The sequence below is a fragment of the Ochlerotatus camptorhynchus genome, unplaced genomic scaffold (assembly GCF_037179485.1).
Source record: "Ochlerotatus camptorhynchus isolate MF236.1 unplaced genomic scaffold, CSIRO-AGI_Acam_v1.1 ptg000784l, whole genome shotgun sequence".
NCBI classification, from domain to species: Eukaryota; Metazoa; Arthropoda; class Insecta; order Diptera; family Culicidae; genus Ochlerotatus; species Ochlerotatus camptorhynchus.
This window is the reverse complement of record NW_027041249.1, coordinates 179,179-201,765: the sequence shown is the minus strand read 5'-3', so window position 1 is coordinate 201,765 and position 22,587 is coordinate 179,179. Positions and strand designations below refer to the sequence as shown.

The 22,587-nt window shown below is 40.7% G+C and overlaps 1 protein-coding gene across 2 annotated transcripts in view; it reads right to left on the bottom strand.

Annotated features, from left to right (window-relative positions):
• Nucleotides 1-2,741: 2,741 nt before the first annotated feature.
• The window catches only part of LOC135715025 (uncharacterized), a 93,273-nt gene continuing 73,427 nt past the window's right edge, over nt 2,742-22,587 (bottom strand). For both annotated transcript variants that reach the window (XM_065238433.1, XM_065238434.1), the window contains exon 2: nt 2,742-5,501. In XM_065238433.1, coding sequence (XP_065094505.1) covers nt 4,671-5,501 — 831 coding nt within the window. In that variant the 3' untranslated portion in view covers nt 2,742-4,670. The remainder of the gene's footprint in view (nt 5,502-22,587) is intronic.

Sequence of the window (22,587 nt, the reverse complement as noted above, 5' to 3'; positions counted from 1 at the left end):
CAGCATGAAATATCCATGTTCTACCAGAGGGTCGGTGGTATCAACTGTGCTGTCGACGATTTTCGCGTAGCTACCGTGGATCTTTGCTACGACATCATTTTGGATTGTTAAAGGTTGAGGTGTTTTAATGGCTGTAAATTCAAGGTTTCAAGCGAGACTACAAGAAAATAATTCTTGAATATGCTTAGAGCAGGTAAAGCCGTCGATCAAACTGGGTAACCGTACCCTTTTTTCTCTGTGCGGTGTACTTTCCTCCCGACCGTATACGCGAGCGTGACCTCATCGAAACCCATTGCCAATCGGTTTTCTCTGTTCTGGATACCGCTAAAGCAACCGATGAAGTTATTGTGTTTATTGACTTCAATCTCCCGATTTCATAAAAAAAAACTCGCAACCGCTTCCTATATCCTAATATGGATCAGTCTGTCTGTTCTGGACAATTACAGCTCCGCCACTCTTTCTCAAATCAATCAGGTTATTAACCAGAACAACTGCAGGTTGGATCTTTGTTTTGTAAGCGCCCAGGACATAACTCCTTTCTTAGGCGAGGGGCCCACTCCTGGGGTGAGACTGGATCGTCATCACCCGCCGCTACTGGTGACGTTAAGTACTAGCACCGGTTGGAAACTAACGATTTAAACTTGCCTCACTACTAGACTAGCCTATTGGTCCCAAGCAAATCGATTAACGTACCCCATTCTAGTCGAAATTCTAGTACTACACTATGTTTGTTTTGATTCGCTATGAAAGTTTGACAGATAAAATGAGGGGTTCGTGGATGTTTCTATGTTTCGAGGGGTGCATCGATTAGCTTGGTACCGAAGAGAGTGCCAGAGCTGAGTCAAAAAGTTGAGCACGTTTCTTCGGGACCTTCTTATCTTAGAGTTGCATGATTTTAATATTTCATCTGCCGGTATCGCTGGATTACTCTCCAGTTTAGATTGGGACGACTTATTGGACACCGTTGACATTGAGTCCGCCGCTCAAACTATTTCCATTGTTTTGGCATATGTCATTGACAGGCACGTTACAATAAAGATTCATCATCATACGACCCATCCACCATGGCATACGAGCGAATTTCGTCGACTGAAATCCAGAAAGAGAGCCGCTCTTAGGAAATTCACCAAGCACCGCACCCTATCCCTTCAACGTCACTATGTCTGGATCAATCACGAATCCAAAAAAGATTCGAAACAGTGCTTTCTTCAGTATCGACGTGGATTGCAGTAAAAGCTTAAGTCACGTCCCAAGCAGTTTTGGACGCTTGTCAACGAACAACGTCATGAAGCTGGTCTGCCGTCGTCTATGATACATAATGGTAACGTGGCCCCATCTACGCAAGATATCTGTCAGCTGTTCTCTGAAAAAAAAATGCTAGTGTCTTCACGGACGAGACACTGAGTGACGACCATGCCTGACTGCCAGTTACTTACCACTATATGGCCAAACCATGAGCAGAATTGAAACTCAATTCGTCGTATAATCCGGGAATTCCATCGGCGTTCCTCAAATCGCACTTGGACAGTTTGTTGTCTCCACTGCTGCACGGTTTTTCAAAGGTCCGTGGACGTCGGCGTTTTCCCATCCTGTTGAAAGCTAGCGCTCCAGTTTCCATTACACAAGAAGGGCAACAAACAGGACGTTGGCAACTACCGTGGAATCACATCGCTTAGCGCTGTTGCTAAATTGTTCGAACTCGTTGTTATGGAACCGTTATTCGCTCACTGTAAGCCGTATATTAGTATCGACCAGCATGGTTTCATGGCTGGTCGCTCCACTACCACTAACTTGCGGTGCCTTACTTCCTACATCTGTAACAGTACGTCGGATCGTGCTCAGACGGATGTAGTTTATAATGACTTATCTGCTGCCTTCGATAAATTGAATCATCGCATATCAATCGCAAAACTGGACACGCTTGGTATCCACGACTGCCTTTTGCAATGGTTTCAGTCGTACCTCACCGATCGCTATCTTACTGTTGTCATTGTTGATCACCAGTCCCGTATGTTTGCTGCCAAGTCCGGCATATCCCAGGGTAGTCACCTGTGACCGCTGATTTTCCTGATTTATTTCAACGAATCTATGAATCTGGTAATTGAGGAACCACGATTATCATGCGCAGATGACCTTAATGATGTATTCTGAATCATATTGAGGTTAAACCGTCCACATGCTCGATTATCTCTTTTTCGCGCAAGAAAGAGACTATTATGTTTTGTTAGCCACTGAAATTGAGCGCGTCACCCAAATTAAGGACTTAGGTGTGATTCTGGATACACAACTCTCTTTCAAGCAACACATCTCGTATGCCGTCGACACAGCTTCCAGAATTCCAGGATTAATCTTCAGAATTGCAAAAGACTTCACGGATATCTACCGCCATAAATCGTTGTACTTCTCCTTGTCTCGCTCCATATTAGAATACTGCTCGGTTCTCTGGACTCCTCACTACAACTACGGTGTCGAAAGAGTTTAGTCTGTTCAGCGACGGTTCCTGAGATATGCGCTACGTAAAACTGTCGAGAATGGATCCATTCCGATTGCCTGGCTAAGAAAGTCGTTTGCAATTGATCCATCTGGAGCCCCTGTCGGTCCGAAAAGATACAGCAAGGTCATTGCTAATTGCGGATATTTTGCAAAGACGCACGGATTGCCCTGTTTTCCTTGAGCAAGTTGACATCAATGTTCAACCCCGAGCCCTACGGAATAATTCAATGCTTCGCTTGTCCATACAGCGAACTAGTTATAGCATGTTCGGCATAATCGGTGGTTTACAGACACTCTTCAATAGGGTCTCCGCACTGTTTGACTTTGACCTAACTCGCCAGCTGCTTCGCCGGAGGTTTAGTTCGTATTTGAGTGTGGCAAGTTGTCAAAGCCATTTGTGCCGAACGAGACGATGAACACTGACATTTAAGTTCGGGAGTGTTTGAATCGGCGTCTGTGGCCCATGATCCGTCAAAATGAAAGCTCAGTACTATTTTGGTCTTATTTGGTGAAAATACACTACTCAAAAGACACGGTAGCTTGATACAAATCAAACAATGTGCATTACGTGCCAAAAGAGATGAATCCTCCGAATTGTCCGGAGGCCCGGTCAATAGAAACTTTTTAGACCCTTTCCAAGGGATATCTACGGAAACACTTTATAGCAGCGAATTCAATCAAAGAATTTGAAAAAAAAAAAGGCTGGACAAAAGTGAGGTAGCTCCCATACCTGGACCCTACCTATCGACCCATCAGCTCATGGACCGGGGACCAACGGTTTCACTTCCCTTCCGAATGAAGGCGTGATCAGAGATTTCATGCCTTAGAAAATCTCGGCGGCGCTGACTGGGATTGAACCCAGGCCTTTTGGGGTGATAGGCAATCACGCTTACCACTACACAACCGGCGCCGCTGACTGTAGCGAAAGTTATCGCCAAGAAATCTCAAGGCTGAAGCTCATGGGCAGGGTCAGATCAAAATATCGCTCTTTGGCATACGATTAAAGAAACTGCGGATCATTTTCATCGAATTGAAAGAAAATACTATAGGGAACATACATATGTAATACAACATTCATTAACATATCGTTGTTTTATTCCAATAATAATACGTACTTATACTTTCCGGGACACCCTACATAGATTAAAGCACTGCTCATGTATAAAAGAAGGAAAAACCTCTGAAAAATATAAGATCTTAATATTTCATCATGGGTTACATCTCGCAATCGAAATAACATTCATCGAATTTGATGAAATTAGTGGAAATTGATTACAAGTATGTCACTGATAATTCAATAAAAAATAGCTTTTTATTAAATTACTTCATTTTTATAAACCCCCTAACCCTTCAGACAGAAATCCTTGGTCCCGTACTGGCGTGCGTAATTATTGAATGATCCCTAAATGCTAACTGATTTCAAAAATCTGCACACAATCCGTTTACGTACACAATGAGTTACCGATTTGGAAGAAGCCATGTCCGAACGACTATTGCTGGTAGCTGTTAAGAATCGCAAAAAAAAACTAGTAAACACCGCTCACAGTCAATACTGTGCAAGCATAAATTAACATCAATTCTCACTTCAGCTGACGCCACGTGGGATAAAAGCAGCCAGAGTCAGATTCCGGCACGGCAACGGGCGCTAAAATTGAAAATCATAACCATTATTTCAATTTGAATGTGTGACTTCTATTGCAGAAAAATCTAACAACTGAAGCTCCGTTTCAAGCAATTAATCACATTTATCTACCATGCGCGACTGTCACACTTTGCGGAACTCAGATTTCCTCAACGGTGACGGTCGATTCCAAATTCAGTGCCAAAACAGGAATCACGTAGAGATACAATTACACACACACACAACGTACCTACAGAAGACTTAAAACAAAACAGACTTATTAAATATAATTAAAAAAGAAAAACTTAAAACAAAATAAAGCCTACTCTCATTTCTGGTTTCGCGTGCGCTCACTTACTAGCCAAGCACAAACGGAAAGAGCGCTCAATCATTCACCCACCCACTCGTACAAACACAGAAAAATAAAATAAAAAATACATTTACATATTACCCACACTTTCACGTCCCATCCTCGTCGACAACAGAACCAATAATATTAAAGTAATAAGAATAATAACAGCTCTCTCTCTCTCTCTCTCGATCTCTCTCGCTCTCTCTAGTTCAACGGCTCGGCAATACATTTGCACTGTTTGATGCGTTGGATGCGCTTCCGCCGCAGCTGGGGCACCAACGAGGGACACCGCAACGTCACCGTGATCCAGGTGAACTTTTTGGGCTTGCAGAAGGCGCACGAGCGAAACGCCGGCCCGGTTAGGTCCTCGTCTTCAAAGTCCAGATCGACCTCACGCCGGCCACCCCCGTGATGACCGCCGTGCCCGTTCCGTCCTGCTGCGCCACCGTGGTGACGCCTACGCTTCGGTGACTTTGGAATGTAGAACGAATTGCACTGCCCGTAGCAAAAGCGATTGATGATCGTCCGGCTGAGGCATCCCTCTTCCCGGATTCGTTGCACCAACGGTTCCGTCTTGCACCAATCCTTCTTCAGGTACTCCTTTCGCGTCACCACCAGTGCATTCTTGCTCGATTTGAGCAACTTGTCCCCTCGGTACGCCTGCAGATCGGCCAAAATATCCGCATTGGGGGCGGATCCCGTTGGTTGGTACTGAAAGCCGCTTTCGTTGAATGATGTTACTGAACCACCCGGCTGACGCCGCCCGTTAAAGTCAAAATCAATAGCCACCTCGGGCGTTTGGTACCCGAGATCACCGGTGCTGTCCTCCGTTGCGTCTTCGTCCATCAGCTCGTTCTGCACCATCGTGTAGCGTTTGTCGTCCCGCGAGGAGTTCATCCGCCGCTCCGCCATGATCCGCTCCACGTGCCGGGTGTTGATGATGTCCAGAATCGAATCGGACAGCTGTATCCGATGGCCGGATGAGTAAATCAGCAGGAATGCAAACAGTATCAGCAGCTTCATTGTCAGATTCATCTGCAAGTAGTCAAGGAAGAAAAGGGAAAGTGGCTGTTAGAGCTGTGGCGTAATGCAAATAAATCTGCAACATTTGAGATCTGGTATGTTTATTGAGTGTGTCAAGTGGGTATCTGTATTGAGAACGGAAATTGCACATTGTGAAAGTTTATCAACGCATTGCAGATTCTGAAATTGCGGTACCTTAAAGCAAAATATTTACTATAATATAGATAAAGATTTAGAAAAGGAGAAAGATGCTTATCTCCAGTTAATCATCTGAGTTGCTCAAGCCAAACTCTTGGCAGGTGATGAAGTCAGCGGGTGGTTTGGTGAAAAATGTTTGAAATGCCATTCTTCACCCATCCGATCACAATGCAATGGAATGCTAGCCCTCCATGCTGCCATCCGTCACCGCTGTCGCCTGACTGACGCTGCTAATGCTTCGCCGGAGATAAAAGCCCGTAAATTTACATGTTACTCTCAGCGTACAGATCTTAATTCATATATTTGTTCAAATACTCATATTTCCCATTGTTTGGCACGCTGGCGGGCTGTAATTAAAATTCCATGTGCGATAATTGAGATAAATTGCGATAATGTAGAGTAGATACTCCGTTCGTCGTCCGCCGTGGCTGTCAGCTGGAGTTAGTGTGCGCCAATAATATCCCCCATCGTTGATAGGCTTTTACAAACGTGTCGCTTAAAATTATTTGTAATAGTTACGACTTTGGCGACGATGTGTGCTACAGGAAGAGGTGCAGAGATGTGAAGAATGTATGCAACGACTGACTGTGGAATTGACTCGTTGGGTGAGGTGTCAACACGCTAATGAGTTGTTGGTGGAAATCTGTAGCGTAGTGAGGGTTGGATGTTAAGTACTGTTTAATTCAGGCAAGCCGCGAAAATGTCCAATCCAAAAAGATCCTCCCTCGAACCACTTTCAGTCATTGGCGTAATTTATTTTTCGAACTTCTAAATTAGGCAAGTAGCGAACAATTTTGATGTGTAAGGAAAATAAGTAGCCTCCCTAGCACCTCCGTAGTTGCAATGCTTTCGGCACACCCAAGCGGTAGATGTAACATTCCGTTACAGATTTGTATAAAAGATATACAGAACCCTTAATGAATCACCGCATGTACACTATAGGTGTTATATAGTTATGGTCGGCAGGCTTTTAAAATAGTTTTGCAAAATTAAAGTCCGTTAATTTTACGAATCAAGTTCAATTACCTCAATAGTCGCCAATATTCAATTATGCAATTAATATCATGAAAGTGAGCAGCTCCTAAAATAAATGTTTGGCTCGATCTTCTCCGATTTGCGTGAAACTTTGCATAATTGTTTGTTATGAGCAATCATTCACATTTCCGCTCAAATTCGGCCATTTTGAATCTAGCTATTTTTCAATAAATCATTGGACGAAAACGTCCTTCTAATCGTAATGACATCTGAGGCAAAGCTGTAAAATCGAATAACGTGAAAAAATATAAAAGAACAACAAATTTCGTTGTTTAATATTATAGATTTTTTTTAAGTTTATGAAAAAACCAACCTATGGAATATTGAAAACCTTGAATCAACAAAAAAAATTAAAAAAGGTGTCTGGAAATTGTTGTTCTAATATTTTTGTAAATTTTTGATTGTCCAAGGTTTTAAATAATTCAAAAGTTTGCATTTTTCATAAGCTTTAAAAAAATCAATTACATTGGTCAAGGACAATTTTGGTTATTTAGTTTTTGACGTAGGACTACGTCTTTAATTTATATACACAACAATCCAATGCAATGCTGGTCGGAGCACGTCTTGGTCTGGTATGAATGCTGCCATATAGGTATTTGAAATTAGGAACGCTCTGACGAAAAATACTACAAAAGGGAGCGGCCTAATTAGCTGTTCTGCCAGTATAAAACAGACTGTAATTCAGTGAACGTGATCAGTTGCAATTTCATTAGCTGTGGGGCAGTCGTCACAACTAATTTGAAAGTCCCAGACATCGGAATGAGAAGTATTACCAACGACAACGACATCCTTCGAACGTTACACAGCTAAGTTTGACTACAATGATCACCTGCGTAATGCTGCTGCCAGGAAAGCCAACTGAGCACGCTGTCTCTGGAGATACCCAAGTACACCAGTTTGTTCGCTTCGATCTAAAAGGGCAGTTTCATTTGCGACGGAGATGGTCACCACAAATTTGGTAGGACCCTGAAGGACGCGGACATCGGAGGCTCTCTGAGTAGCTTCATCATCTTTCGGACGTTCCACTGCAGTCTTTCCGTTAGGCTGACTACAACATTGATCACCTTCAAAATTTCAACTGCTGTGCAATGGTGTAAGCATGCCATCCCGAAAGTACCAGCATGTAAATCTTTTGGATTTCAAATGGCCTTTTTCAGGGCACTATATTTCTACGCTATAGAATTTCTTTTAAGATCTCTAGATGGTGGGTAAAACAGGTTCACAAAATTGAAATATTTTTGAACCATGGAGAGAAATAACAGCAAAGAATCAGTGCAAATAGCAGTGTTTGGAAAATCACTAGCAGCTTTGGGTCATTCAATATCCGTGAGAGAATAAACTTGCGTGAATCATCCAATATAACAGTAAAATCAACAAATAGCGCCAAAATAAAAGGAGCGCCAAAAGGCAACAGCAATTAGTACCTATTCGTTCCGTACCCTCCAACCCCAACAACCAAACCAACAAACAAACGGCCCTTTTCAGGGCCACCAATTCAAATACAGAAAGAGTTAAGATAATAGATCGAATAATTAAAAGAACTAAGAGCAAACACGTTTGTTCTGACCACTCACGGCCGTTGTGCTACATATTCCAAATCTTAGATGTAAAGTATTCATCACCTATTTCTCTTACCATCGGCCTATACTTACTGTTATATGTAAGTAGTAATATCATTATTCAGAATTTAATGTCACAAACAAACTTTTAAAATTACAGGTATCAATAATCACAATTTTTTCATCAGCCGTCCCAAACGATCAAAAAAATACCAGAAAAAAAAACAAAAAACGGCCCTTCTTAGGGCCACCATTTGAAAAACAACCGGCCATTTTCAGGGCCACCAATTCAAAAACGGGAAGAGTTAAGATAATAGATTATCGATCAATTAAAAGAACTAAAGGCTCAACATATTTTTTCCGTCCACTAGCGGTCCTACGTCAAGCTTCCGTTCGTGCCCCTAGGCTAGACCCTTCTACTTTTTATCTCTTTCATCGATGCTTTTCACAACAACAGGATCCCAAGAGTTGGTAAAGCGGGTCAAAGTAGTTTTCATTTACAATTTTCCATTCGCTTTCTACCCAAAAGTAGGTGAATATGATTTTACTCAACGTTGGGTTTCCACACTTTACTACCCCTGTGGAGTAGTTTTGCTCTTCCGTGTTTGACAACAATATAAGGAGAAAAGGAGACAAACAAGCCAAAAGTAGGTAAAAGTGAACTGGCGGCTGGGTATTTTTTTCTTACCGTATAGATAGACTTTTTTTCCCTAAAACTTTGTCTCACACGTCATTACGCACGTCGAATATGCAATTTATACAATTTTTAGAATGTGCAAAATGGCCGAATTTTTAGCAGAAATGTGAATCATTGCCCATAACAAACAATTATGCAAAGTGTCAAATTGATCGATTCGTCATTTGGCATGGAACTGCTCAAAACTGATTCATCGGAATTTGCTGATAATGGATTGCTGATCGCAAGCCCTATAAATTGATCATATCGTCCAGCCATTTTCCACAGAGATGGCGCTGTTCCGCTGGTAGGAAGTGATAAAAATCCCCATATAGAAATTGAGAGAAGTAGTAATAATTCGCTTTCGGTGCATATTCAGGTCACAATAAGTGAACGACAACCTAAATAAATTAGTCAGGGACTTCGTCGGTCAGTTTTTTTTCCCGGAAATTATTATTAAACAAGCTACAATTAAATAAAACTGATTTTTCCCCATACAGTTTTACCTACTTTACTACCAGTTCCCAGATAGCCAAAAAATTCAAATCTGATAATTTAAATTTACTCTTCCTAGTTCAATTTCTCAACATGCCATGTATTTTGATGACACTTTATTTGTGATTTCCCTCTCACAGACCACAAAATAGAGTTCCTGCCCCGCCCCATTCATAGAAATCAGCACCAAATCCAGTGAGGGATGAGCTATTTTGTGTGCAGAATGTGTATAAAAGGAGGGGCTTCGGATATAAATCTAAATGCATATATAGAGGTACCATACATGTTTTGCACTGCACTACCCTCTGTGAACAATTAACGGTAAACAGATTATGTGTAGTTTCCGATAGATGTCACCGCCAACAACAGCAGTGACATCTGATGGAAAATGAATGCAGAAGCTTGACAAAATGATTAATTTGGTTCTTTTGCAAATTTAGCTGGATCTACACTCATTTGAGCTAATAGTCGTTGTCAAGGCAAACCATGTTAATTGTCAATGACAGTGCTGTCAGTGACGAACAAGTGTAGGTTTTTTTATTAACTGAATTTGTATCGGAATTAGATGACTTGAGCAAATCAATTACATGGAGCCGTTAAAGTGAACAAACATCTACGTCCTGAACTGCTCAACAATAATGTGACATAGAATGCACGAAATTACACTTTATGTTAACAGCTGAAACTTTGTCATTAACGAAAAAAAGAATGAGATCTTGACGAAGGTTTTTTTTTATGAGGATCAAGTCTGCACACCAAAAACCTGAATCGAGTTTCAGCAAAATTAATTGCTGAACTGCTTCCAGCAAAAAACATTTCTTGCTGAACATCCAGTAATCCATAAAAAAAAATGCTGGATTTACAGTAATCTGTTTGAAACGTCAAAGTCGATCGTTCACTTCTCTGCAGTATTTTTTTTAATTTATCGAGTCAAGAAGTATACGACTTTTGAGTCATACCATGAATTACATGAATGGTATTTTAATCATGGAGTAGGTATTTTTTACTTTAAGTTGACTAAGTTTAAAAGGTTATTTTCTCTTTATTTATAGCCTTTTCATCTGAATAAAACTATAGAATGGCCAATGGAATGTGCTCAAAATAAGCCCAGTTTTTTTTATCGTTTGTTCAAAAATTGTATCTTCATATGAGAATAATAAAGTTTTGTACGATTATAATACGTAAACCTGTGTAATAAAGTGTTTTTCAGTTAAAATTGAATCAAGAATGTTATAAGCAATTTAAACAATTGAGAATTACTGTCTTCCAGCAAAATGTTTGCATTACGCTATGCTGGATATTCCGTATATATTGCTGGTTTTACAGCAAAGTGCTGTCAGTTTGACTTTGGGCCTAATTACTGGTCGTCCAGCAAACAGTATTTTGCTGGATGGATTGCTGAACTTCCAGCTTGGCAAAATCCAGCAAAATATTGTTGAAATCCAGATCATAAGTATTGATATGAAGAGCGTCAACCAGGCAGCAGTTCTAATTGTTTGGTGTATAAAAAAACAATATAATCAGAAAAAAGCAGCTTACAATTCAATTAATAGCAATGAAGTTCCAGTAGAAATGTAAGTAAATGATAGATTTTGCATTTGAATATTGCGGGGTTACCTTTAAACAATGCACAGTGCACAGTGGTCCAGAATGCAGATTTAGGTGGAATCTTGTTTCGAATCTTGTTGAGAGAAGCCTGGATTTTCCATTAGTTACTGGGACTTTAGATGAATATGGAGCTGTACTTACTAACCAATCAATTAGTTAAACAAAAGTTTGTTTCTTTGAAAAATCCGAACAGCTGGTACAATTTGGATCTTTTGCGTCTTAAACGTAAGAAAGACAAATACACAGCAAAAAATAAATTTTAATATTACAGCCATGAGGATGCACTTTAATCATGTTGGAAATCTCATGTAATTTTTATGGTAACAAAAATAAACAAATGCAGTAAAAGCAGCGTAATGTCATATTACACCATCTGGTTGACACGATTAAAGTGCGTTCATTTTGATGTGATATTAAAATTAATTGTTTGCTGTGTGGTACAAAAAGTTGTGTAGATCTAATAGTATTAATCATTCGAAAAGGTACACGGTAGCGTGTAATAAATATTCACAATCGAAAAAGAAAACTCGATATGAATATATTCAGAGGAAAATTGATCAACATCAAAACAGCAGCACAGAGTTATGGAAAATTTTGAAATCTTTCATGAAGCCTAGTGATTTTTAATCGCGGTCCATAACTTTTGACCATAATAAAATAGACAGAACCAATTATTGCACCTAAATTTAATGATTATTTTGTAGACAGTGTTTCATTGATTAATCAATCCATTGAATTGGTCGATGAGCCTGACGAAATAAAGCAGCCAGTAGTTGTAGATTTGAAGGTTTTCACCCAATTACATTAGATGAACTAAGAGTTATTTGCTTTTCATTAGAAAATCAGCTGGAGTAGACAATGTTAATGCTAGAATTATTCAAGATTGCTTTCATGTCATTGGCCACATCTTGCTGGACCTTATTAATAAATATATTGTAGACTGGACATGGCCCACACATTTGGAAGGAATCCTTAGCGGTTCCTATTCAAAAAGTTGCTGGAACGATTAAAGCCGAAGAGTTTCGTCCTATCAACATGTTGCACATATTAGAGAAAATTTTAGAACTTGTTGTTATAGGCCAGCTGTTGGAGTATTTAAATAGTAATAGTTTGTTCACAGACAAAGAGGCATAACACTAGCAAGTTGTTCATCGAAAAAGCATTTAACGGTCAATTTAAAAGTATCGTAGTTGGTAGTACCGCCACCTGTGGCGCGCATAGTCAATTCCCTTGCGTTTGACGTTTACACACTACTGCCATCTGTTCAGCGTACTACCCACCACAGTGCACTCAACAGATGGCGGTAATGTTTAAACGACGATGTTTTACAGTGAGAAATATTCAATGTATTATGTCTGTTTGTCTGTGGTTTGTTGATACCAGAACAATCGGGATATCGGGATATATTGATTGATGATTAAAATTCGGCGAAATGATCCATTCGACGAAATGTCCTTCAGTGAAATGTTCTTCGGCGAAACGACCTTCGGCGAAATGACCCATTGGGTGAAAGGATCTGAACTCCACAATGATTTAAAAAAATTTGAACATCTTATATGGTCAGTATGGATCTAAGATTGGGCCCATCGCATTGAAACTGTACTAATGGATAATTTTGGTCGGTATTGAAAATTTAGTCGATTTCTGAATTTATGTATGGGCCCAAATTAGGGGCATTTAGGCCGACATAACATCCATTTCCCCTACATGGAAATGATTCGCAAATTATACGTATCATCTTCTACCTGGCATTGACGCTCTTTTAACACTCTGAACACGATGCCTCCGAACGGAAAACTTACAATGGTTGGAGAATCATGGCTCAGCTATTTATTGACGAATTTCAAATCTATTGGCGCCATTTGAATGTGTTAATGAGATTTTTTCGGCTCTCAACTTAGAGTTATAGATGCACTTCCACAGTTATTAATTGAGAGCTTTCTATGCCAACACCAATGCATAAATTTATATATTGAATGGCCAGCAAGCATAATGATAATCTATGCCCCTTCGTAATTCCGTGCCTTTACCGACCAAGCTATTTAAGGCTCCAAATGATACGTAAAGGGTGATACGGTCAAAATTTGGTCAATATCAACTTGACGTATTTCTTTCAATTTTGCATTTAAAAAACCTGAACACCCCTCATTTTGAAGGTGTGTGTGTGTAGAATGTTGCTCCTATTTTGATTTTGGAGTTCACTCTTCAGTTGTCAAAATGCCGTCCAAGCAAGAAGAGCAGCGTATCAAAATTTTGCTCGCGCATCGCGAAAATCCGAGCTACTCGCACGCAAAGTTGGCAAAATCGCTAAAAGTTGCCAAATCAACCGTTACAAATGTAATTAAAGTGTTTGGGGAACGTTTGTCGACAGCCTGGAAGTCTGGATCGGGGGGAAATCGAAAACCGGAAGCCGCTGAGACGACAAAGAGAGTTGCCGGTAGTTTCAAGCGAAACCCTAACCTCTCTCTCCGAGATGCCGCAAATAAGCTGAGTGTATCGTCTACAACCGTGCATCGAGCCAAAAAACGAGCCGGACTATCGACTTACAAGAAGGTAGTGACTCCAAATCGCGATGATAAACAAAATACGACGGCCAAAGCGCGATCCCGGAGGCTGTACACGACGATGCTGACGAAGTTTGACTGCGTGGTAATGGACGACGAAACCTACGTCAAAGCCGACTACAAGCAGCTTCTGGGACAGGAGTTTTATACGGCAAAAGGAAGGGGAAAGGTAGCAGATGTTTTCAAGCACATGAAACTGTCAAAGTTCGCAAAGAAATATCTGGTTTGGCAAGCCATCTGTACCTGTGGCTTGAAAAGCAGCATTTTCATAGCTTCCGGGACTGTCAACCAAGAAATTTACGTGAAAGAGTGTTTGAATAAACGTCTGCTGCCTTTCCTGAAGAAACACGGTTGTTCCGTACTGTTTTGGCCGGATTTGGCATCTTGCCATTACGGTAAAAAGGCCATGGAGTGGTACGCCGTCAACAACGTGCAGGTGGTTCCCAAGGACAAGAACCCTCCCAACACGCCAGAGCTCCGCCCAATTGAGAAATACTGGGCTATTGTCAAGCGGAACCTAAAGAAGACCAAAAAAACTGCTAAGGGCGAGCAGCAGTTCAAGGCAAACTGGCTTTCTGCGGCGAAGAAGGTGGACAAGGTGGCTGTACAAAATCTGATGGCAGGGGTCAAGCGTAAGGCCCGGCAATTCGGATTTGGAAAAGCGGAAGCCTAACTGAATATTTTTCCTGAATTTTATACTAATTGAACATGAAAAAGAAATTTAATTTGATTTTTTAAATAAACGATTTCACCGATTTACACGCGTTTTCCCTTGACCAAATTTTGACCGTATCACCCTTTATATACTCTATGAATCTGTTTGAATACGTTTCGACATTGCTGTTGACATTGTCTTAGTCGTAGTTGAACTTGAAGATCATTTGATATAAAATCCAGGACGATTTGGAGAACCTAGAACATCTGATAAGGGATCATAAATTATGGAGTCTACTTGGACGTGTTCTGAAGCTGGAGACATTGGTCCATACTTGGTTAATCCAATAAAACGAATGATCAAATCTTCAGGACGATTTGAAGAGCTTACAACATCTTATACGCTATAGAATATGATCTCAATTGATGCACATAGGCTCCATAAATATGTTTAGACATGTTCTGTTTGCTAAGGATATTATGCAAGGCCTGGTTGATCAAGTAGATCATATGCTCTGAACTCTTGAACGATTTACACTCAGAATATTATTTAGACATGATAATGGATTTTGAATTATAAATCTACATTTAATTAACATGACTGAGTACCATACCACAAAAAAGGCTAGTGCCCAGGTGTTTTTAGCAAAATAACCAAGAATAAGCACGTCAGGATAGATTGGATGGCCGATATTATGCATTTTTTAAATGATTTTCGATTACATCTACCGAAACTGTAATCCTTACCTGTAATGTGTGAAGAAAAAAGTCGTCCCAAAAGGGTTGAAACTCTCAGTACAGCCAAGAGTAGGTGATGTTTCATTAAATCCGTTGAATCATAGTAGTTAGTTAGTTCCAAGTCTAGTGATGAATGTCCCTTTCAAGCTAATAAGATGAATCTCTTAATATGAGACCGTTTATTGAATGTATATGCTATTACTAATAGTCGAACCTTATCACAAAGGCATTTTTTCAATACAATACAACTTCTGCAATACAAAACTTACCAAGACTACCTATATCATCAAATCTACTTTCCAGGAAACTAACTGAACTTTCTTATTATTATTTTTAATGAAACGTTACCTTTTAAGCTTTTTGAAATTTGATGATGCCTCTAGAATTGTAGTAGGCGATTACATTTAATTTAAATACAGTAAATTTTACTTTCTATTGATGGTCATGGCCAATGTCCTTTTAGAAGCTATTTGTGAAGTATTTCTAAACATTTGCAATTTACGTTTTTATTTAAAATTGTCATCGCAACTTCCCTGTAGTCATTAACGCAACCCCCTGAATTTGGTACCCACATAGTATAGAACCAACCCCAAACTGCGTCACTGATCCCTGTCAAAAGCTATAAAAATGCAACAATTGCGGAATACGAAATCCCGGCTCTCCGATGTACTTGATCTACATTGAATTGATCTTAATAACTTACGACTCCCATGTCATCTCAATGATCAGTCGCCATCAACAATGTTGGCAAACAATACACACGTTAACGTGCCTCATTTGATGTATGTACTTAATAATAATTCACCGTGTGTGATGGCTATAAGTATCATTGCAACCACCAAATCGTTTCGCACTGAACCAAAGGAGTGAGAGATCATTATTAATGACATATCCCCGCCAAGCAGACATCGTTATGAATGGCGACAAATTGATCTCGTTCACCGATGCCAGCCAGCAGTCCTCAGCAGAGAGCGGAAATCGATCCACGGGGCGCGCGTGCCTCCAACAAAGTTATAGAAAGGAAAGGCGCCGTGATCTCCACTTCTTCTTCTTATCTCGACGTCTTTGGATTTACTACGTGCTCGCAACAGAAGAAATGAATGAAAATAAATCCGTACAACTCTTAGAGAGCAGCATAAAACCCATTTGTAGTCGAGTCTTCGGTGGTGGACCGACGACGGGTCCGGAGGTGATGCGGATTATTTTCATCGTATTTTAGTCCACATAGCAACGGCAGTTAACGCCAACCACTTGCAACCCACAGAGGCTGACACTGCTGGTACCTACTGCCAGCAGCGGGCAGGGCCATCGGCAGAACGCGAATGACGGTCGTGCGGAGGAGCAGCAGCGTGTGGCAGGAGGGCGCCGCCTTTCGGTTTTGGGTTTACAGGCGGCACAGTCGCAACAGGTCAACCAGGCCAATCGGCGCAAAGTCCCACGACAGACGACGAGCCTTTTCTGCGAGTTTCCCCTACCCAGGGGTAGGGATGGTCATGGGTTTGCTAGATTTTCGGCGACAGGATTATGAGAGAAATGGATTTATAGTGCATCTTTCCGACCAATTGTTGTAGGTACGCAAAACAGAAAATAATTGTCTGTTGAATTAAATGCCGGGTTCCTGAGGTATTAAATTAAAAAATTAAAATTATGATTACGGTCTCGATCATAAGATATATGTTAAAAATATTGCTTTTGGTTCCAAGTCCCAGGACGTTTTGACGTGGGAGAGTTATCGGATGCCGGGATCTAATTAGGAAACAATAATTCGGTTTCCGTGGGAGCCCAAGTCATCGTGATGGCGACTGTCGGCCAGATTAATCGCTAGAAAGTGAATCGAGCGTTGGCGACCATCGCCTGCACGAGCATGGAATTGCTAGTGGGTCGAGCGATCGTGGTGGCAGCCCTCAGCCGTACGAACGAGGAATCGTTATGCTAATAGTACAAGTATAGAGTACTATCAGAGCAAGACTAGATAACTTCCAAAGTAAGCCTGAAGAACAAGCTCAGAAGAGTTCCATTAACAAAATTATAACTTAAATTTTATTTTAGAAAGTTCAGAGGCTGTGGAGAGCAAATTTGGTCTGGAAGACCTCCAGCAACATTACATTCGGGCTTATAGTTCATAACATGGCTGGAAGACTTCAGTGCTAATTCAAACGACTTCCTGAGCAGAAAGAGAAGCATACCAAGCCAAGTCCTAAGTTCTTACAAAGCGGATCCATTGGGCCTTTAAGGTTCGTCAGTAGGCATGATTAGAGGACATGAAGAGCATTGACAAACAAGTCCAGAGTAGTATGGTATCCATGCCAAACTTGAGAATTTCAAGAAAAAGATGGACGATTTTAATAGTAAACAATGCATGTCCAACTGTTTGAACAAGGCCATATGAAACGTACTACGTTGCAGTACACTTGGTTTTCAGAAAATTTTCAAATCATGTTCAGAGAATTTTCAGAGCACTCCAAAGTTCTTTCAACGTAATTCAAAATACGGCAAGAAGTCAAGGCACTTCCACAGCAATACCAGAAGAGAAGAGAAAAATAATTCAAACTAAAAACAAAAGGATTTCAAAAGAATGGTCAAATTATTACTAGGTTAACATGAGAGAGCTTTCAGAGCAATCAAGGGGACTTCCTGAGTAAATTTAGAAAACTTTCTTTACGAACCAAGACGATTTCTTGGGCATGTTAAAACGATTTTCGGAGAATTTCCAAAAATCTTCAACTTCAACAGAATAAATCACGAATATTTTCACATAACAATTTAAGAACAATGGTACAGTGCTTCAAATGACTACTAGGGCAAACGCAGAGAACGTCCAGAGCATGTTCAAAAAGCTTCCAGAAAAATCAAGAGCAATTCCACAATTTTACGGAGATTTCAACAGCACAGACTTCAGAAGATTTCCAGGGCAAGAGAAGGAGAAATCAAGAGCAAATCAAGAATTAAAACTTTCTGGCCAGTTCCAAAAAAAACAGAGCAACACCAAAAGACTGCAAGAACGGATCCAGATATCTTCAATGAAAATTATTGGGAAAAACAAGGAAACCGTGAAATTGAGCAAGCTCATTGAGCTTTTGGGGAAGATCCAGAAAACTTCCTGAGTGAGTAAGTCAATCTTAAGGGACTGCTAAGACAAGCTAAAGGACCTGAGGGATGAGTTTAATATTGTTTTCCGTACTGAGTACCAATGCTACCAACGCCAGGGACCCCTGGACCCTATCTATCGACTCATCAAAAACTAATGGACCGGGGACCAACGGCTTTATTTCCCCCGAAGGAAGGCGTGGTCAGAGATGTTATGCCTTAGAAAATCTCAACGGCACCGACTGGGATTGAACCCAGGCCCTTTGGAGTGAGAGGCAATCACGCTTACCACTCCACCACCGGCGCTGCTAAATATAAATGCTATAATTGTTCAAATGCAAGTTTGTATGCATCTGAGGACTTTCAGAGCATTTAAAAAGGGTTTCCATAACAGCAAACATCCAGAGAAATTCCAAAACACTTCTAGAGCAGAATCCAAAACCTTTGAGTGGACTTAATGGAACAGTTCTGGAAACCCCGTGAACTGCTTGGACAAATTAGAACGACTTCTAGAACAAGTCCAGTGATCTTCCAGACTCGCACAGAACTTCTAGGCAAGCTTAGAGTACTTCCAGGACAAGATCTGATGACTACCGGGATGAGTTGAATGACTACCAGATCAAATCAAGACGACTTCATAAGCAAGCTCAGAGAACTTACAATTCAAGTCGTTAAAAGCATGACCATGCCAAATTCCATCTGGAAGACTTTCAGAGCATATTTAGAAGCTTTCAGAGCAATTCCAGACAGCTTCAATTTCTTCGACAATGTAGCTACTTTTCACAATTCAGTCAAGTTACTTATTCACTCTAAAGGCTTACCTGCACAAATCTGAATTTTGACTGTCACGCAAAACCTCCTCTCGTTTAATTTTGAGCTATTATAGCTATTATGATATGTCTCCGTATCGCGTTACGCTGTATGCACTCGATGCATACGATGAGCCTCGAGGTACTCACGGGTGTACTACCCTTAACAGACCGTTTCGCTGAGCTGTCTTTCCGGTTTCTCATCCGTTCCGAAATTATGAATCCATTGGTAATAGAGAACTTTGAGAAGTTGCTCGACCGAAATCCGCAAACTCGATTTATGAATTTGTACTATGAATACATGGCGCCGTCTTCGTTCAACCCCAATCTTGCAGGCTTCGAAGACTTCTACAGTTCCTCTGTACATTTTGATTTGACCATGAAGCAAGAAATCCATGGAACACCAGATCCTCATCGTTCGATGGTTGTTCCCTCAATTTTCACTATCAAGTATCGTCACAGAAACCCTGCTCAGTTCCCTGACCATTACTTCATTTACACGGACAGCCTAAGCTCACTGGAGGCTATTCGTTCATTGAGGCCGATGAAGCACTCGTCGTAATTCCTGTTTGGAATAGGTCTACCCTGAGTGCTTTATCTAATTGCTCTTACACTATCACCTTGGTTTGGGTCCCTTATCGTTGCTCTATTCCGGGTAACGAGAAAGTAGACTCGTTGGCTAAGGTGGGCGCAATGGAAGGCGAGATTTTCGAGCATTTTTGATATTCATAATCTGCATTAATAATTGAACCCAAAACAAAAATTTCATCAATGTTGGTACACTGGAACTATTTTAAATAAGTACGATTACATTTGCAAAAATCACCTTATTAGCGCCCCTCGGTGTCACTTTGTATGGGAGCGAGCTGTCAGTTGGTCAGTTTAGTGTCAAACAGTGAAGTTATTATTTTGCTTTAAATCTTGATTTAAAAATTGAGATGAAAGTGTGTGACGAAACAAAGCTCTTTCAGATATATCATCTTATAAATATATCAAAACCGATACATTTTTCAAAATGTTCTTTAATTTCCAATTGCTCGCCAGCAAGTCCTCAGCAACTGCCAACAATAGTGGAATGATGGTGATTTTGAAAGATGGCTACACTCTATTCTCCCACAGGTTAAAAGGGTTGGGCATGAACCGTAACTTTATCCGCGTCATGTCCAAGCTCATGTCCAATCACTTTTCATTAGACTCACATCTCTATCGGATTGGGTCAGACAACAATCTATGCGCCTGTGGTGACGGTTACCATGACATCGAGCATATTGTTTGGTTTTGTACTTTATACTGTGTTGGCAGATCTGAGTTGCGTGAATCCCTTAGCCGCGATCTCGAATATATGAAGTTGATTTACAATTTTCTAAAACTGACCGATTTGAGAATTTAAGAGTCTATAGCAGTTTTCTTTTTATTTTTTATTTTCTATTTTTTTTTCGTTCTCGTGCGCGACAGTCTGTTTGTATTCGTACTCTCATTCTCTACCATCGTCTCTCTTACACGACACAAACGGTAGAACATCATTTGAGCAAAAATACAATCATCAAATAACTATCATATGACATGTGTGATTTCGTTCTAATTCCTCAATTTGGTGAAAATTAAACTATTTTTGATCAGAAATGTTATTACTAGGACATCGTTGCTTGCTATATTCATAATTCACCCAAGAACAACATCAGCAGCTTTGTTAGCTTGAGCTTGATTGACCGCCCACGGTTGCTACTCTGTTACTGCCAGATCAGCTATAATTACACAGAGAACCAATAGACGATGCTTGGGACTAGCAATCATCCTCAATGTGTAAAAACTGGTGAATTAGGCAATACCAGCGCCGGCCGCGCCCGAACACAGGTCAAGAAAGGAATGGGAAGGATTGTGTTGACATGACACTCGCTTTGATGGAAGCCGAGAACACCTCTGCACTTCCACGAGGAATCACTGGGATGTTGGATAAGAGGGTTGGGTTTGCAGCAGGGTTCGTTTTGGTAAACAATAAGCTGAATTGATTAAACCCACGGTCTTCTGCTCAGTAAGCAAAAACGTTTGCCACTAGGCAGACGAGCACCTTTTTAATCACCGAGTTGCTGTTATTACCATGTTGTCATATTAACAAATAAAACGATTGACGAATCTTGAATGTGGATGGGCCTGAGATTAGACTCATGATGTTCTGCTCAGTAAGCAAAAACGGTTGCTCTAAGGCCACCGAGCCCCTCATATCACATAATACCGTTGCTCAAATTTGTGTATCCATTCAAACCCGGAACCAACGACAACAACGAGTTTCGCAAAATACACGATACACAAGCGATTTTACCATAAATCTCTTTGATATGTAAGGACCTGGGACCGCGTTTTTCTGCTCAGTAAGCAGGCCACTGTAACCGACGATCTTTCAAATCCGAAAACTAAAAACTACGAAAAAGTACTTAGGCCTTCATTAAGTTCCACTTTCACGCGACGTTCAATGACAGGGTCCTATCCAGGATTACATCTGAAAAATCCAAATCTGGCCAACGCCCACCTAAACCTGTTCTAATCCACCTGAAATGACTAACGAATGGAAGACTTTGACTACCCAGCCATGCAATAGTCTCATTCCGTGCCTTATGGCAACTTGATGATTCTATTGCGCTCATCTTTTGGCACCACCCAGGGGAGACTTGGTCCTGTACCCAATGCTTAACTTATCTCCATTCCACTCAGCTACTCGCAATTTCTTGTGATATAGTGGGCGGAATATTATTATATGAGACAATTCAATGCAGACGTCTTTCCAAATTTGGCAGATCGACAGGTAATCGGTGAGTTACCACGATAGTTGCTATTCAACAACTCGACAACGTCCCATCGTCAACGCCTACTATGATAATTTCCCATTGCAGACGCCAACAAAATGACGTCATCGAGCTATCGATCAACTACCCTGGTTATCGCCTGGTACCTTATAGCACGATGCTAGGAGGCGAACCGGAAGAATCGATGAGCTACCTCTCCCCCAAGAACAACATCAGCAGCTTTGTTATGAGAAAAACTAAAATACATACATTCGTGACGGTCTTCGACGACAGTGTCGTATGACAGAGCATGTCATATGACCTTTTAGTTTGGTACTGTAATTTGATAGTTTGTTTTGCAAGTGTCGGAAGCAAAGGCAGTCGATTGTCACAGAAAATGTGTCGACTCCGGTGACCGCTTACAAGACTGCTCAGGACTTCTTGAAAATCTGGAAACTTCTTAAAACTTCCCGCTATTTTTCTGAAATGAATAGATTTGCAATGATCTTCCGTGAAATTAGTGCTCCACTATCCTAAAGTTCTTTGATCTTCCCTGGAGTTCTCGGAACTTCTCCTAAGTTCTTGAAATTCTCGTTCTTCTGAGTTCTCTGAACTTCTATGCAGTTCCCAAAAAAAATTCTGAAGTTATTGAAACATCTATGAAGTTCTCAGGACTTCTTGAAAATCTGGGAATTTATTTTTGATTTGAAATGATCTTTCGAGTGTTCCCACAATTCTCGAAACACCCCTGAAGCTTACAGAACTTTTTTTTTACATTTTCGCGATGTTGCCTGGAATTTAATTAGGTTCCCGCATCCTGCTGTTTAATGATCATAAATGGTTTAATTCAAACTAACTTTAGGAATTAGAACGAAATCGCACATTGTCATATGAT